This window comes from Copadichromis virginalis, linkage group LG23 (genome assembly GCF_057382275.1).
Source record: "Copadichromis virginalis isolate Kocher_CV1m ecotype Utaka linkage group LG23, C_Virginalis_male_GT1.1, whole genome shotgun sequence".
Taxonomy (NCBI): domain Eukaryota; kingdom Metazoa; phylum Chordata; class Actinopteri; order Cichliformes; family Cichlidae; genus Copadichromis; species Copadichromis virginalis.
The window spans coordinates 47,805,367-47,822,880 of NC_140639.1; the positions used below are offsets into that span (position 1 = coordinate 47,805,367).

Below are 17,514 nucleotides of genomic sequence, written 5' to 3' on the forward strand. Positions count from 1 at the left end.
GTACATCTACGCTGTATGTTAATAAATGTGCCTGTGTGAGATTTGGGACACAGCTTTGACTAAGAACTCTCTTTTTGTTCGTACTTTCTGGCTTCAAAAATATCGAGATATATATCGTATATCGCCATCCAGCTAAAGAATATCGAGATATGAACTTTGGGTCATATCGCCCAGTCGTAATATTGCAATAGGTTGTCCGTTAAACTCAAGCGGGGCTTGGGCCCTGGCACGGCGTAGCCACACAATCCTGGTAGTAGTGACGCTCGGCAATGACGGCGTGCGGGTCACCAGCTGGCTTTCTCAGGATAGGGCTCCTGTGTGAGCGGTCGACAATAACGTCTTTATCCATACCCAGCACTTCACGTAGTAGCACGGATACGGCCGTGGAGGAGCTCGAGTCCAGGCCCTCTGGGATCCCTATGATGTGGATGTTAGCTCTCCGCTTCCTGCCTTCATCACATTTATCCTTCAGGTCAGACAGCTCCTCCTTCATACTCTCTACTGTAGACTGCAGGGTGGTCACCTCATCGCTCCACATTGACAGCCCATCCTCAGCTTCTTTCACTGTAACCTTTACTCCATCAACTTCGCCGCACGTCGCCGCCATGCTGTTAGCGATCTCATTTCTCAGTCCTTGCACGTCAGCCCTTATATTGTCAAAATCTTCTTTCAATGCATTTCTGACTTCTTCTTTTAACAGCGTACTAATGTCCTCTTTAATGGATTGAAGAAGCTCCAGTTTTAGAGCAGTAGGATCCACATCACGCGCGTCTGTTGAGTCTGCTCTTCAGCGGCCGTAGAGCTGGACGCTGCCCTTTGGCCATCATCGATACTCTCGCCCGAGATCGCACCGGGGCTAAAATATTCACCTGCTCAGCTGTTTTTGATCAGTTTGAGCCTGTGTGGTTTGATCAGGTGGAGGAACGATGTGATGCTATAAAGACATCATCTTGTCCAAATGAAGTTGTTCCAACACGTGTTTAAAAAGATTTTAAAGGTTGTCGGTTCCGACATCTTAGCGATTTTTAACAGCAGTCTTAGTTCAGGTGTTGTACAGCCTGTTTTAAACATGCTGTTGTACAGCCTGTACTAAAAACCTGATCTGGATCCTCTGTCTGCTCAAACTTCAGGCCTATTTCAAAGCTTCCCTTCCTGTCGAAGATTTTGTAAAAGATTATATTTGTTCAGCTGCAATCTGTTGTAAAGGTTTCAGTCTGGTTTTAAAGCTCTTCACAGCACTGAAACTGCACTTTGGAAAGTTCTTAATGATCTTTTATCAGCCACTGATCAGGAGACTCAGCTGTGCTTTTGGATCTGACTGCTGCCTTGACCACAGCATCTTGACCTCACCATTGGAGCATGGCGGCATCAAGGGCGCTCTATTAGACTGGTTCAGCTCTTTTATTAAATCGCATTATTACATTTGGGGCTTATATTTGACGGCAATTTGAAAAACAGCTGAGCTCAGTTGTACAGCGGTCTTTCTTCAAACTGAGGCTTTTATCTAAGGTGAGATCATTTCTATCTTTTAAAAACCTTGAACGGGCGATCCACGTTTTCATGACGTCCCAGCTGGATTATTGTAACTCCTTATATGTTGGAGTTAGTGGGACCTGCCTGGCAAGACTGCAGCTGGTCCAGAAAGCTGCAGCTCGTCTTCTGACACAAGCTCAAAGACATTTATCGTCCCAACAACCACATATACGCTGGTCCCTCGCTGTAACACAGTTCACCTTTGGCGGCCTCGCTGTTTCGCTGATCTTTTTTGTGCAATTTTGCATGTTTTTGTTTTTTACAGCGCATTGTGTTCTGCGTCCTGATTGGCTGTAGACCATTGTCAGCCAATCTCGTGCCGTGTCTCCTGTACAGTACAGAATGTGTTCAAATTTACAGCAGTGTGACTCTGCAGTGCTGCACTGTATGTTTGTACGTTTTGTCCCAACAAACAACAATGATGACGAGACGTTTTGCACCTGTGGTAGCAGCCAAAGGCAGAGGAAGATGCTGACCATCATAGTTTCAACAAGGAGGCAAAAAGGTTGTAACTGTCCACAACAAGAACATCGTAAGGATGGAGTCAGCTTTGGCTTTGTGGCTCAGTGACCGCAGGAAAAAGAACATCGTGCTGGACACCAACATTATCTGCAGAAAAACTCAAAAGCTTTATGAAACTTTACCTGACAGCGAGGAGCCCAGGCCATGGACGAGTGCTCCTCACACAGAAGCTCATTTAATGCCAGCAAAGGCTGATTTGACACATTTCAGAAACACTTTGCTTTCACTCTTTAATAATGAACTTATTTTTCTATGAAGGTTTGAACTTTGTTTAAACAAGAGAGAAAAGTGTGAAAATGTTCATGCCTGTCTGAGAAAAGTGTAGAAAGTGTGCAGTGAGGGTTTAACTGCCTTAAAACTTCTATAATACTTGTAAAACATAAAGCTGCTACTTCATTCTGAGACTTATTTTTAGAACGTAACTCGATAAACGAGCGACCGCAGTAATGTATTGTGTTTATTTTGAAAACTCTCAACAGGATCTTCAGATTTATTTTGAAAGCTTTATCTGGAAAACACAAACACATAAGCAGGAAACAAAGAGCGTGATATGAAACGATAGACGTTTTCATATGGTCATCATATATACATCGTTCTATCGAACAGCCCCAGCTCCTGCTGTCAGTCTCTGTAAATCTGCTCTTAAAACACATTTGTATTCACTGGCTTTTAATACAGCATGAGAGTTATTTGATATTTGATGTGTGATATTAATATTAGGAGTTATTTTAATAGTTATTTTGGATTCTTGTACAGCACTGTGGTCAACGCTGCTGCTGTAATTAATGTGCTATAAACACATAAACAATCTGCAGTTAAACATCCAAAACTAAAGATGTGATCGCTGCCTTTAGAAAATGTGCTGATGCACAAGATATCAGCTCCATTAAGGTGGAATGTGGCCGTGTTAGAAACATGTTGGAAGAAGTTTGAAGCTGAAACTGTGAAGCTGAGAGTGAAAGAGCTCCAGCGTCTGTCACAGGAAACTTTCTTATTTCCACACTGATGAAAGCATCAAGCTTTGATTTCCTGCTGCTTTTATTGAGTCACACTGTGAGACTGAGCCACAGCTGAACCAGCATCCCTGTACAGCAGACACTTACAGCGCTTGGCTGCTTCCATTGGACCCTCTGCACAGAGCTTCAGTTTCCTCTTCTGGTCCCAAAGTGCAGAACAACAAGGTTTCAAACAGCTTCGTTCCAGCAGCATCAGCCACAGACATGCATAGAGAATCCTTTGGTTGTGTTGTGCGTTTGCATATCTGCTGTCTGTGTTGCTTTGTGAGGATGGATCATCTCCTGCAGCTCCAGATAAACAAGCTGGACCTGAACCTGGTAGCTTCACTTAGAAGACACTTGTGACGGGAACGTGTGAGAAGTTTTGTGCAGACAAGTTTGGATTTAGAGTGTGGGACGAGCTCTCCACAGTCTTTGTGGAGATCCACATTCTGCATACTGCCTGTGAGAAGCTGCAGACATTTGTCCTCCAAATCCACTGAGCAGCTGCTCGTGGTGGTATTAGCTTCATGGTGTGCGTGTTAGCATGAAGCCTCGGTCACACTCTGCTGTGGACACGGTCACGGACAGCTGGACGCCTGATGGACGAGTCGTCCGTCCTGTTAAACTTCTTTGAGCATGAGAAGAGCATGAGAAGCTCAGTGGACACTGTTCAGTGTTTTAACTCTCGCTTTCTGATGGGTTTAGATTTTATTATTGTCATTTGTATTAGGAAATATTTAACCATATATTCTTAGAGGTGTATAATCAATTGTGTAGTGATAGGATGTGTGATCTTTAGCAGGCTGCAGGGGCTTGGTGTGTATTCCACACTAGAATGCACACCCACATCCTGGGAGCACGAGAGAGGTCGTACCTTCTCTTATTGTTTTATGGTAGGATTAACGTAGCTACGTCTGTTCTAGTCTAAGTGCTTTTTGTTTAGATGAACTGCTGGACTTCCTCACCATGTTATCTAGGGTGAACCATCTAGGGTGAAGGGGGGTCTACCCTCTTCCTGACCAAGGATGTTATATGACCCTTTGATCAGCAGTACCCCACACACACACACACACACACACACACACACACACACACACACACACACACACACACACACACAGTATTCTTTGTTCACATGTATACCTATGTGAGATGCTATATGTTAATGACCCTATGCATATTCATGTAACCACAATAAAAGGAGTGCTATGGGGAGCCTGGCTGAGAGTCTGATGGTGGTCAAGTGGTGGAACGACGCTTGGCTCCAGCCAGGTCTCCCTCATGCATGAGTAAACCAGAGAACTTTGGTGCCTTGTGTCTTGCTTTTTGCTGCGTAGCAGATTGTCCTTAACGTTCCAGTGGATAGGTTCAAACTACAAACCTATCACTTTCACTTCAGCTTCACCAACAACAGCACAAGCAGAGCAGCCCACTGCCTGCATGGCTGGGACAGCGCCCCCTGGTGACTGTAAACCACTACAACATGTAGACGGCCGTCTGCAGGCTGGATGTAGCACCACCGCAGAGACGTGCTGCAGCTCTGTTTAGTTACCCAGCTGACAGCAGAGGCTGTAGTTTACTGTTACCAACATGGAAAACTGAAGCTTCACCAGCTGGAGCTACAGAGCTGGAGAACAAAGGAGACTGAGAGGCCAGAATGATGTGGGAGGAAACATCAAGAGCCTGTTTGAAAGGAGACACATGTGGATGCTGTGCCAGTCTGTGGTCTGTCAGAAGTCAGCTGAGTCACACTGCAAGAAGCTGCAGAATCTCAGAGGAGGAGATTTGGAAGTGTTTGTGGGACAAACTGGACTCAAAGAAAGAAGATGTTTGTGAAGTCTTTGGTGGAGGTGAGCAGTGTGAAGCAGAACACATGCAGATGAATCAGGAGGTCAGCATCAGTGTCTCCTTGTGGTGGACGGTAAAAGAATCAGAGCCAACGCTCCCGTCCACCCTCGGCATGAAGCAGTGCTGTTTCTGAAACAGGAGGACAAGTCCAGAGAAGACAGAGGAAGCAAAGATGAGGGTGGGACAGGACAGCAGGACTTCCTTCACACCTGCAGCTCCATCACACTGCTGTAGCTCCTCTTCATCACACATGTACCTGCAGCCTGTCTTCAAGTCCAGGAGTCACCTCCACACAGTGTAGAAGCCTCCTGTGCAGACCATGGAGTCCAGCCTCTGTCAGGGAAGTCGGCACTAAAGCCTGAAAGACTTCAATCTGTCTTTATTATTTTATTTTATTATATTTTCTCCTACTGTGTCATGCTGCTGAGTGACTGCTGCTCATCAAACACAATTCATTGCAATGTTGACCCTGTGCTAACTTCCATATGACAAATAAAACTGAAAACTGAAAACTAATGAGAGCTGCTGGAATCATCTCGAGCAGCAGGAAATCACTGATGTTGTTTCTAAACAAAGATATGGGACTGAGCTCCACTGAGCTCCTTCTACTTTCATCCAGATAGAAACTGCTACAGTCTGCTGATTATTGCTTTGCCTCCATCACACGAGCTCTTTATCCTGTTCTTCACTCTCATTGGTTCTTTGTGTGCTTGTTTTTACAACAGTAGTCTTCTGATTGGTCAAAGGAGACAATCAGCTGTGACTAAATGTAGCTCCTACAGCAGTGATGGGAATAACTACTGAAGCTAATCCAGTATCAAAGCTCAGGAATCAGCAGCTCCCACCTCGTTTTCTTTCAACAACTATTTTTAGCTGCTGTGTTTTTGTGTTTCTGCAGACCTCAGACATCCTGCTGCTCTGGACAACTTTTTCATTCTTTTGTATCATTATTTTGCTTTTCTTTTATTATTATGTTATATGTATTAATATGTGAAACACTTATTCTTTGTGTTTTTGCTTTGCTCCTGTCAAACTGCTTTAATAAAATCTGCTGCAGTCTAAACTGTGGACGTTCCCTTTTTAACCCTTTGTGAAACAATAAAGGTTTAAATCTGAGTATTCATCTATGTTAGTGTTTAATGGGTCTAATAGGTTGCTTTGGCCTTTCCCAGTAATATCTTCCCTTGCAGTCTGTGGTCCAGGCTTCTAAAACCATCCCAGGTTAACAAGAACTACAATCTAGAGGAGAGCTGCCATAACAGGTGTGACTGATGAGATCTGACCTGCAAGGTTACTCAGGTTTGTTTGTATCAGGACAAGCAGGGAAGCCGCCTGGACGTCAAAGTAGTTAGAGCTGGGCGAGTGTCCTCACCCACATCGGCTTCACAACTCTGCATCATCTACTGAGTAAGACTCAGAGCATCAGAGATTAGAAGGTCTACAAAGAGCTGAACCAGACTTCCTGTATAAAGGTTTTAGTTCCACAGATCGACAGTGTCAGCACAACTAAAACGTGGAGACTGACCTCAGAGTTTCAATTTGATGTTGTGGATTCTCCAGAAGAACACACAGCTGCTTCACTCCTGAATCCTGAAGCTTGTGGTAGCTCAGCTCCACCACTCTGGGATACGAAGGGTTGAGCTTCAGCACTGCTTCCAGATAATCACAGCTGATCTCTGACAAATCACAGCTCTCCAATCTGTATAGAGAATGAAAGATGTAAGTTTATTAGACAAAGTGCTTGAAATCATTCAGTGTTTCATCATCTGTTCAGAGCTGAAGAAGCTTCAGAATGTAGAAGTTTAGAAAATGGAAACTCCAAACAGCTGAAGCCAACAGGAAGCAGCTTCAAACAAACACAACAAGAGAAAAAACTCTGAATGTTTCACATTAAAGTCGTACATTTCTAACAAGAGTGTTTTAAAGACAGAGTCACTGATGATCATCTTCTGCCCAGTAAAACTTTGGTTTTCCTCATGTGAGTGTTAATGATGCACAAAGACTGTGAGTGCAAAGAGGGAGCGAGGAGGATGACAGAGAGATGGTACAGGAGCATCAAGAACCCGGCGAGGAAATGAGCAGAAGGACTTTGGAGCCTGTTGGATTGAAGCTTTCACAGAGACGTGTTTGACTGGACACCACCAGGACAGACTTTTAATCCCAGGATTTGGATGAGCTTTCTGTCTTTATGGTCACAAATGATGCTGTAACTCTGTGAATGTCCTGGAACTGTCAGCAGTGTGGTTACGTCCTTTTGACCTGAGTTTCCACAGCTCTTATAACAGCAGTGTACATTCAGACTGAGACACGCTTCAGTCTGTATGGACCTGTTTCTGTAGCTGCCACCATCATTCTACGGTCGTGTCCAAATTCATGGGCTGCATCCTCCCGAGGACCCGGCCTTTGCGGTCTACGTGGGCTGGGTCCTCAGAAGGTCGGGTAGGCTGGAAATAAACGGCTGGGGAAATTGGACGGTCTAGCCTTCTGATTAGCGTCACCGCTGTCTCGGTGGAGTTTAATAAACTCAGCCGTCTGCTCCTTGCTATCTAAAATATAACAGGACACTGGCGTAAATTCTCGACCGTCTCATACTTCTGTTTAATCAGTTTTCTGTTTGACGTTTAGTCAGCTCTGTAAAGACCAAGGAGGAACCCACCTGGGGGATTAATAAAGTTTTATTTTATCTAATCTAATCTAATAACTTTAATCTCAGCCAAACCGATTTACTCACGAACAAACAAAACACTGAAAAAAGCCAAACAATAACATTTTGAGGTTGTCTAAGTGACTTATATATCACGTTAACCTGAGTAGCGAAAGTCCGCGGTGATCTGAAAATGATGTGCCGGGAGTTGTGCCGTTCTCGGCGGCTTCAGTGACCCTCGAGCTCCCGGCGAGCTATCGAGCTGGTGGGTAGCAGACGTCTCCGAAAACGTCGAAGCACTTTTGCAAATATGCGGTATCTTGATAAACCGAGCAGATATTTGATGTTTACACAGCTACTTTCTCGCCTGAAAATATGTTAAAAGTTTATTTTGTGACCGAAAAAGATTAGTATGAGTAATTTTAAAACTTAGTAGCGGCCGCCATTGTTGGAAACTGGAGTTTGGCTGGGCCGCGCTATGAATTCTGGGATATGGTAGGCCACGAAGGACACACCCGACCCATCCTTCAAATTCGGGGAAAAGGAGGACGCATTTGTTGGCTGCATTCGGAGGAGTCTACGAATTTGGACAGCCTTCGACGTGTCGCTGTGACGTAATCGGTCTACAAATGCGGCCTCAGGAGGATGCAGCCCATGAATTTGGACACGACCTACATGTTTGTACATCAGCTTATCAAATACTGTCTGCTGTCTTCATTTATTACTCTTCACCTGCTTCACTGTCACTGTGTGGGCGGAGCTGTCTGAGCCCCGCCCACACAGACACAGCTCCTCTCTGGAGCAAAACTTCTGCTTCATCTCCGCCTCTTTTCTTCATCCTCCACCTCTCTTTTCTCTTCTTCGGTGTTCTGCAGCCACAGAGCCTCACAGCCATTAGCACGCCCATACCTGAGCAGCTAGCATTACCCAGCATGCCGTGCAGCAGTGTCAGTTTGTAGATGTGCAAGAATTCCTGCTCCAAACTGTTTCACAGAGTGCTGTGTGCCGTGACCTTTGACCTGCTAAAGACAGTCAGCTGTGGATTATTCATTGTTGTGTCTGATACTTAGAACTGTGAGGAAGAAGCTACACAGTTAATCAGGGTCCCCTCTCTCTGAATCAGGAAAGGTGGGCAGGCCGCGTGTGGGCCGCGGGCCATACGTTGAGTATCACTGTTTGAAATGTGAACATTGTTCTGCTGCAGTCAATGGACTAAACCAGAGAAGAAGAAAACAGACTTTACCATGAAGATCCTCAGTGTGGATCAGTATAATATCAGCCTGATGTCTGCAGTTTAGTGTCAGCACAACTTTCACATCATATTCATCTCAGCACAACTAAAACATGCTGACTGACCTCAGAGTTTCAAATCGACATCGTGGATTCTCCCGAAAATCACACAGATGCTTCACTCCTGAACCCTTCAGGTTGCTGTAGGTTCCACTCAGGTCCACCTCTGTGGGATACGAGGGGTTGGACTTCAGTGCTGCTGCCAGATAATCAAGGCCAATATCTGACAAACCACAGCTCTTCAATCTGTATAAAGAATGAAAGATGTAAGTTTATTAGACAAAGTGCTTGAAATCATTCAGTGTTTCATCATCTGTTCAGAGCTGAAGAAGGTTCAGAATGTAGAAGTTTAGAAAATGGAAACTCCAAACAGCTGAAGCCAACAGGAAGCAGCTTCAAACAAACACAACAAGAGAAAAAACTCTGAACGTTTCACATTAAAGTCGTACATGTCTCATAAAAACAGGACAAAGACTTGAAAAAGTCGTGTTTTTCCTTCCAGGAACCACATGGCTTCACTTTTAAAGGTGAAGTGTGAAAGAAATGGACATATTTGAAGTCCAACACCTTTTTCCAGTCACATTATTAAAGCAGACAAACTACAAGCTCATTTTCATTCCAACAAGTCATCTTCTGACCTGGACTAACAACACTGGTCTCTATGTGCAGCTGGCTGTGAGACCAGTGCTCAGGGAGCGTCTACAAAGTGCAACACTGAAAGAACATCACACACTCATTTGCTTCCAGCACTTTCACACAAACATCTACTGTCATCATTCATGTTCCTGCTCCTCTGGATTCACACGGAGCCTCTGCTCATGCCGTTGCCATGGTGAATCATAGTATGTGGCTCCATAACTCAGACTGAGCATGCTCAGAGCTGATTGGCCCGACTCTGATCAGCTGATCTAGAAGAGGAAACTCTGCTATATGTACATTATTACATCTACACCTGAATCACAACACTCACACAAATATATCAACTGTGTTTAATATTTTGGCACGTAGATCATTTATGTGCTTCAGCTCTTCTTACATTTTACCACCAACATGTTTCAAAAGGAGCAGCTTTTACTTTGAAGGCCAGCTGTCTGTGTTTCTTGTTTTCATTGTTGGATAATGGAACAAGTCGATGCTTCAGTGCTTTGAATTAGGGGTGGGTTTTAATAATCGATTCATCGATTAAAATCTATTCTGGCTTGGATAACGTGATATTGATTAATTAAAATCCTGAATCAATTTTTTAATATTAATTTATTTTGCCCGAAATGTCAGAATCTCAGGTTAAACCTCACAAAACTTTAACAACCACCAAACAGCTGAAACAGTGAATGAGAGCAGGAACACGGATTCTGCACAGAGACGTAAACACAAAGCTCGGACCCGCCGACACATCAGAATCAGTGAGATGTCGCCTTTCTCACTGACGGCACAGACACGGTCGGGGCTGAAAGCCGACAGCTCGCCGATTCTGATGTTTCGGCGGGTCCACGCTTTGTGTTTACGTCCTTTTTGCGCTCGATTCTGAAGCTGTTAGTTTTATCTCTCTACAAACAATATTGACTGAACCAGCAGCAAAAGAAGATCCAAACTACGCTTCACATAAACGTCGTCATGAACTCACTCTGACTTTTGCTGTTTTGCTTCCACCACAATAAAATCACACTTCATGCACAGCTCTCTCTCTCTCTCTCTCTCTCTCTCTCTCTGTACTTCAAGAACAGTTTCCTGTTTAAAATCTGTTTTCTGCATTATTCGCTTGCTTGTTACGCACAAGTCTACCGTTGTTTACAGCGCTGTCGGCCGCTGTTTTTTTCCTTTTACTTGCTTTCGAAAAGAAAACCTAATTTCTGCCGTTCAATACTGAACAAATTTAAACTTTTTAAAATTATGCAAATTGCAAAACGCTCAGTTGTGTCTTTAACAAAAACACTGTAACTTTGCTCTGCTTCACTTCAGCAGCATCAGGTAATGTTCATGTGTTGATTCATGGTTTTCTTTCGTTTTTGATCTACTGCAGAATATTTCTATAAAATCCCAGAACAGGAAAATCACCTTCATGTTCTTCTGTGTTTTATCTTCAGCTACGTTGACACAAAGGCCTCTGCTGTGATGCTCACACATTTGATAAAGTCTCGAAAGTGCCAGCTTCCCTTTTATAGACACAAAAATATGTAAATGTACTGAATTATAATATTTCTGTCTGAGGCAAAATTTCCCAGATTCCAATCGAATTGAATCGAACTGAACATTTCCTCATGAACTGTATTAAACTCTGTAAATGAACTGAGAACTATTTCTACATTTGAAACTATGGATTCATTTTCCCGTTCACTTCTGTACGTTAGTGTATAAATGAATGTTAGACTGGGCTCCATGGAAACACTTGGACTGGTCTCAGCTGCCTTCTTTCTGTAGTCCTTTCTCTTCTCCAGCTTCTGTTTGAAATCCTCTCACAGAGCCTGAAACCTGCTTTGCTGTCATGTGTGGGCCTGTGTTCCTCTGCTTTAACACAAACCTCACCACAGCAGCTGTGTGGGTCGTCTCTGTAGCAGCCCGATCAGCTTCTGATACATGAACATCATCACAGCTCCTAACTTCACCTTTATTAGCTTTGACATTCATGTCTTTCTTTTCTCTGTCTGTTTCCACACAAGCTCAAAGTCTCTGCAGCCTGTTTTTATCTGCTATCATCAGATCTCCAACAGCCTCATTCACATCCCTCACACACTCTACAGCCTCACCAGTACTGACTTCATCTTCACTGACTGACGGAGCACAACATGAACCTGTGGAGGCTGAAAAGCTGTCCTGACAAACATCTCCCCGTCACCACTGCACTTCTGTCAGCCTTTAAATGAACCCTGCTCAAGTCTGTCACTTCTATTTGGAGCCAAGAGGAAAAACTGTTGTTCAGTCGTTTGGAAAGACACAACATTTCTGAAAGCACTCAAACTTCTTCACATTTCTCTTCAGACACATCCTGAACATTTAGGAACCAAAGAACGTTTCAAATATCAAAGATCAGAAATATAGAAAAACAACAACAGCTGTGTTCAGTGAACTCACCTCAGAGTCTCCAGTCGACAGTTTGGACTCTCCAGTCCAGCACACAGAAGCTTCACTGCTGAATCCTGCAGCTTGTTCTCACTCATGTCCAGTTCTGTCAGATGGGAGGGGATGGACTTCAGGGCCGAGGCCACAACTTCACAATGAGTCCCTGAGAGTCCACAGTCAGCCAGTCTGTGATCATAGAAAATACAAAATGTGTTATTATAAAAGCAGAAAGTCTGCATTATAAACACAGACTGAATGTATATGAAGACAAAACAGAGTGAGGTCATAATCTGATGAACATCTGCTCTTCACATCTGTGCTTCAGCTCCTCTTACTGTGTTTGACATGACACAACGATTCAGTCTCTCTCAGACCTGCAGACTTTTAATGAGAATCTTTGTTTGGCTTTAATCTGCAGATGAAGGAGGAAGATGGTGTCACATTTAGGCTTCCATAATGTCCACAGTCTGTCACTGAGATCTGATCCAGAGTCAGAGTGAAGACACACATGTGGACTGTTTCCTGTCTTGAATCCAGAACATTTTGAATGAGCTCAGCTCAGTGAAGAGTTCCAGCTGGAAAGACGATCTCTGTTTGCTACCTGCTGCTGTCAGGTACGACTGTTCACGTCCATACTCAGGAAAAATCTGCTGACTGTCACCAAACGGAGCAGAAATCTCATCACTGGACAATAATGATGAATGAACTCAGAGCTGCTGATATCACATCTGATTTCAGGGGAACTAAACACAGAAATGATTGGCTCGTTTTAGCTTTCTGAGCCATTAGTCTGCAGGTTTATCACTAGTTGGCAGAAACAGACTTGTATTAATGTTCAGCGCTTCAGTGTTTATGACTCCAGATCCAGGTGACAGCAAGTCAAAATGATGTTACCTGTCTGTGTCCAGCAGCAGCCTTTGAATATTGTTATAAACTCACGTGGATCAGTTTGTCTTTGATTGGTTTGTAAAGTTCAAATTCATTTATATTCATCAACTCTAAATGAAAAATGTTTTTCTTCTTCTATGTTTATTATTAGAGTAACAAATTCTTATAGTTTCCTGTTGTTGAGAATTTCAGTGTAAAACCACTCGACCTGTGCATCACTGCACACTGTGAAAGTATTACTGCAGTTTAATCTATAATCCTAATCAGTGTGTTTACTGGACTGTAGTCAGACCTCCGTTATACCAAAGGAAACACTGAACGTCTTCAAAGTCACAATAAATTTATAATAAATGCTAATAAATACTGGAGTGTTAGAAAAGATGCTTCCAGCGTGTTTGTCTTTGATAGGGTTTATTCTGTTCGTCTACAGTCTGACCACTTGGGGGCGCTTTTGTCTCTTTTGCTCTGAGCCTTGGGTTTATTCAAACTGATTTTAATAAACTATTTTATGCAAGTTGAAGCTTCATCTCCATCTCCAGTGGTTGTTGCATATTTTATGACTATATTAGTAACAGTCAGAGAGTTTAGAGTAAATTAGATCTTCACGTTTGATTCTTGACACAACATAAATGGTGAGCCAGTGTCAGAGGAAGTGACAGCATCCACCGAGGACCGGGGGGAGTGGGAGGACTGGGGGACCAGGCCAACAAAAAGGTGATCACTGATACAGGTCAGCAAACATTTGCTCATTTGGTGTCTTAGAGCAGAATCCGCCCAGCTTTGTCGTCCATGGTTGCTCTTTCAAAGGAATCTAGTTACATATTATTTTACTTAATGATCTACTGACACCACTGACTATGCAGGACAACCCCACGTCTGGAGCCAGTGCACATGTGCAGTTCAATTCCTGGGCAGGTTCTGAAGATGGCCGAGCTGTCGAGGACAAAGTTACTAATGTGAAGCTAATGTGGTTAATCAAGATCTTCATAACTATGTGGAGCAGAGTGTGCTTTCATCGTGGAGAAATCACACTGAAGAACTCGGCACACATTTTGGGGGCCTTTCTGTTTGTTGCTACAATCTGCAAATTTCATTAAAAGTTTAATAAACTATCATCTGGTCTTTATTTTTAGTTAGCACATACCTTAAAAACTCTAAGCTGTAAGCTAATGATAGTTATATAACAGCAGATGCATGCTGGTGCAATAAGCTGTATGTTTTATTTTTGATCTGATTAGTCAAATAATCACAAAAATAATCGTTTGTGGCAGCCCTACTGTGACCTCAAATAAGAAATGATTGCAGTTTATGACTGAGTAACTAAACTATCACCAACTGATAATATTAATGATCACATCTGGACTCACCGAGCCTTTCTGAAGTTCCTCACAGCTGGAATCAGTCTCAGTCGTCCCTCCTTTGTTGTGTTGTACTCCTTCAGGTCCAACTCATCCAGAACCTCCTCTGACATCTGCAGCATGAAGGCCAGAGCTGAGCAGTGGATCTCAGAGAGTTCCTTTGATTTGTTCTCTGACTTCAGGAACTCTTGGATCTCCTGATGTACTGAGAGGTCGTTCATCTCCATCAGACAGTGGAAGATGTTGATGCTTCTGTCAGGAGAGGATTTAAACTTCTTGTTATTCTTCAGGTTCTTGATGACTCTCTGGATGGTTTCTGGACTGTTCTCTGTCTGACCCAGCAGACCTCCTAAGAGTCTCTGGTTGGACTCCAGACAGAGGCCATGAAGGAAGCGGACAAACAGGTCCAGGTGGCCATTTTTACTCTGGAGGGATTTCTCCATGGCTCGTTTAAGGAAATCATTCAGAGATGACTCCTTGTATTTTTTTCCCAGGAAGTTCTTCAGCACCTCTGACTTCCTGTTGGTGAAACAGTGGAACATGTAGACTGCAGCCAGAAACTCCTGGATGCTCAGATGAACAAAGCAGTAGACTGGTTTCTGGAAGATCACACACTCTCTTTTGAAGATCTCTGTACAAACTCCTGAGTACACCGAGGCCTCTGTCACATCCAGACCACACTGCTCCAGGTCTTCTTGGTAGAACATGATGTTTCCTTTCTCCAGATGTTCAAACGCCAGCCTCCCCAGCTTCAGAAGAACTTCCCTGTCAGCCTCCGTCAGCTCCTGTGGACTCGTCTCATGTCCCTCGTGGTACTTGTTCTTCTTCCTCTTTGTCTGAACCAGCAGGAAGTGTGAGTACATGTCAGTCAGGGTCTTGGGCAGCTCTCCTCTCTGCTCTGTAGTCAACATGTGCTCCAGAACTGTAGCAGTGATCCAGCAGAAGACTGGGATACTACACATGATGTGGAGGCTCCTGGATGTCTTCATGTGGGAGATGATTCTGCTGGACAGCTCTTCATCACTGAATCTCCTCCTGAAGTACTCCTCTTTCTGGGCGTCAGTGAAGCCTCGTACTTCTGTTAGCCTGTCAACACATGTAGGAGGGATCTGATTGGCTGCTGCAGGTCGGGAAGTTATCCAGACGAGAGCCGAGGGAAGCAGATTCCCCTGGATGAGGTTTGTCAGCAGCTGGCTGACTGATGACTTCTGTGTGACATCACACAGCAGCTTCCTGTTGGTGAAATCCAATGAAAGTCTGCTTTCATCCAGGCCGTCAAAGATGAACAAAAGCTGAGAGACAGCCAGCTTCTCTGCTGTGACCTTCTGTAATGTTGGATGGAAAACATGGAGCAGCTCCAGAAGACTGTACTGCTTCTCTCTGATCAGGTTCAGCTCCCTGAATGAAAGCAGAACCACCACACTGACATGTTGGTTCTCCAAGCCCTCTGCCCAGTCCAGAGTGAACTTCTGCACTGAGAAGGTTTTTCCAACACCAGCCACGCCGTTGGTCAGAACCACTCTGATGGGTCTCTGTTGGTCAGGTAAGGCTTTAAAGATGTCCTGGCACCTGATTGGAGTGTCATGGAGGGCGTCCATCTTGGAAGCTGTCTCCAGCTGCCTCACCTCATGTTGGCTATGAACCTCTTCACTCTGTCCCTCTGTGATGTAGAGCTCAGTGTAGATCCTGTTGAGGAGGGTTCTACTTCCTGTTTCATCACTTCCTTCAGTCACACGTTCACATCTCCTCCTCAGACTGATCTTATGTTCATCTAAAACCTCCTGCAGACCAACATCTGCTGAAAGAAAGAAAAACAGAAAGAAAACTCTTCAATGTCTGAACAACAACAAGAAGTCCAGTTTTCAGAAATGAGTCCATCAGCAGACAGATGTTCAGTCTTACTTTGTACACAGCTGCTCTGACTGGCTGTCTGCAGTCCAGCTCTGCTTCTGGATCTTTCTCCACACTGGGGACAGGACCAGTCTCCTGATGAAGTAGACTGGTCCCAGTATGAGGAGATGCACTGTCTGCAGAACCAGTGTCCACAGCTGGTAGAGACTGGATCCTTCAGGACGTCCTGACACAAAGCACAGCAGGACAGCTGCTCCTCCTCACAGACACCACTCCTCTTCCTCTTCCTCCCTCTGTGAACACATTTCTTTATCACTGAAATCATTGACTGTCAGTGACAAACATCCAGATTTGATGACACTGTGCAGAAGCTCTGATGGTCACAGAGAAAAGTCAAAGTGGAGAAACTTGTGTTTGAGTTCAGAATCCAAGTTTCCTTTGCTGTTCCTGCCTGTCTTATTAAACACAGAGTGATCAGCCTACAAACTCCACAGTAAAAGCCTTCATCACAGAGCTGATTATGTCCTTCACTGGATGTACTGGAAGTTTGGGATCCATCACTTTCAACTGACCTTTGACCTCCTCTAAAAACTGTGGTGGAGCAGCGGTGTCACATTCAGAGCTTTCAGCTTTATTTTGAAAGAGTTCAGTCATCAGGAAGTGAACTTCTGGGTTCTGATTTCCTTTCTATTCTTTTACAGAAGTGAAGAAGAAGAACTAAAAGCTTTGAAATGATCTGAGTGATATTTTTGAACATTGCCACCAAATTGAGTTCAGCCTCCAGCAGTAACTTTGTTTCATGATGCCTCCCTGATGATGTGATGTTTGATTACAAACCTGTTTATGTGTTAGACATTAATCACATGAACACAGGCAGAAAAAAGAAGCCAATGAAACAAATGACAGAAACGTGTTCATTCACTGCCATGATCCATATTTTATATGTACAGATGTTTGTAAAGAACACGTGTGCAGCGCTTTGTTCTGAGTATCTGCTGTCAGCACACAGTGCAGCAATAACTACAACCACACGTTTCTGTAGATCCTGAACATCAGCCTGGAGGAATCTGACCTCAGGTCTGCACACAGAGGAGCTTCACCTCTGGGATGATGCTGGCTTCAGCTCCTTCTACAATCAGGCAGAAGCTTCTGCACCATCAGGACACAAACAGAGAGGAGCTTCTATCCTCAGACCATCCAAGTCCTAAATCAGAACATGCTCCCCTCATAGCATCACCATCAGGGTTTAAACAGGACCTTACATCATGTTCTTGTCTCACTGTCATATTTCAGATCATACCTGATTCATTATGACGTCACACGCTGCTACACTGATCCTGCTGCTTCATTACTGCTGATATTACTCTGCTCACTCTGTTCAGTTACTCTGTTTACATCACTTTGCTCATTTGCTTTGTTCTGCTTGCACTGCTCTGTCAGTACATGCTGTGCTAATGTGGCACAAAGCACTTTAACATTACATCTGCACAATGTTTCATTGTTTCATTTAATGATTGTTTATAAT

The 17,514-nt window shown here is 43.9% G+C and overlaps 1 protein-coding gene across 10 annotated transcripts in view; it reads right to left on the reverse strand.

Moving 5' to 3' along the window:
• The window catches only part of LOC146681972 (protein NLRC3-like), a 39,094-nt gene that overhangs the window by 8,280 nt on the left and 13,300 nt on the right, over window positions 1-17,514 (reverse strand). For 4 of the 10 annotated variants that reach the window (XM_085448428.1, XM_085448422.1, XM_085448423.1 and 1 more), the window contains exons 6-10: window positions 16,041-16,282; window positions 14,148-15,936; window positions 11,905-12,078; window positions 8,902-9,081; window positions 6,427-6,600 (exon numbers count right to left, since the gene is read on the reverse strand). In XM_085448428.1, coding sequence (XP_085304554.1) covers window positions 6,427-6,600; window positions 8,902-9,081; window positions 11,905-12,078; window positions 14,148-15,936; window positions 16,041-16,282 — 2,559 coding nt within the window. The other 6 variants (XM_085448429.1, XM_085448430.1, XM_085448425.1 and 3 more) reach the window with 6 other exon arrangements.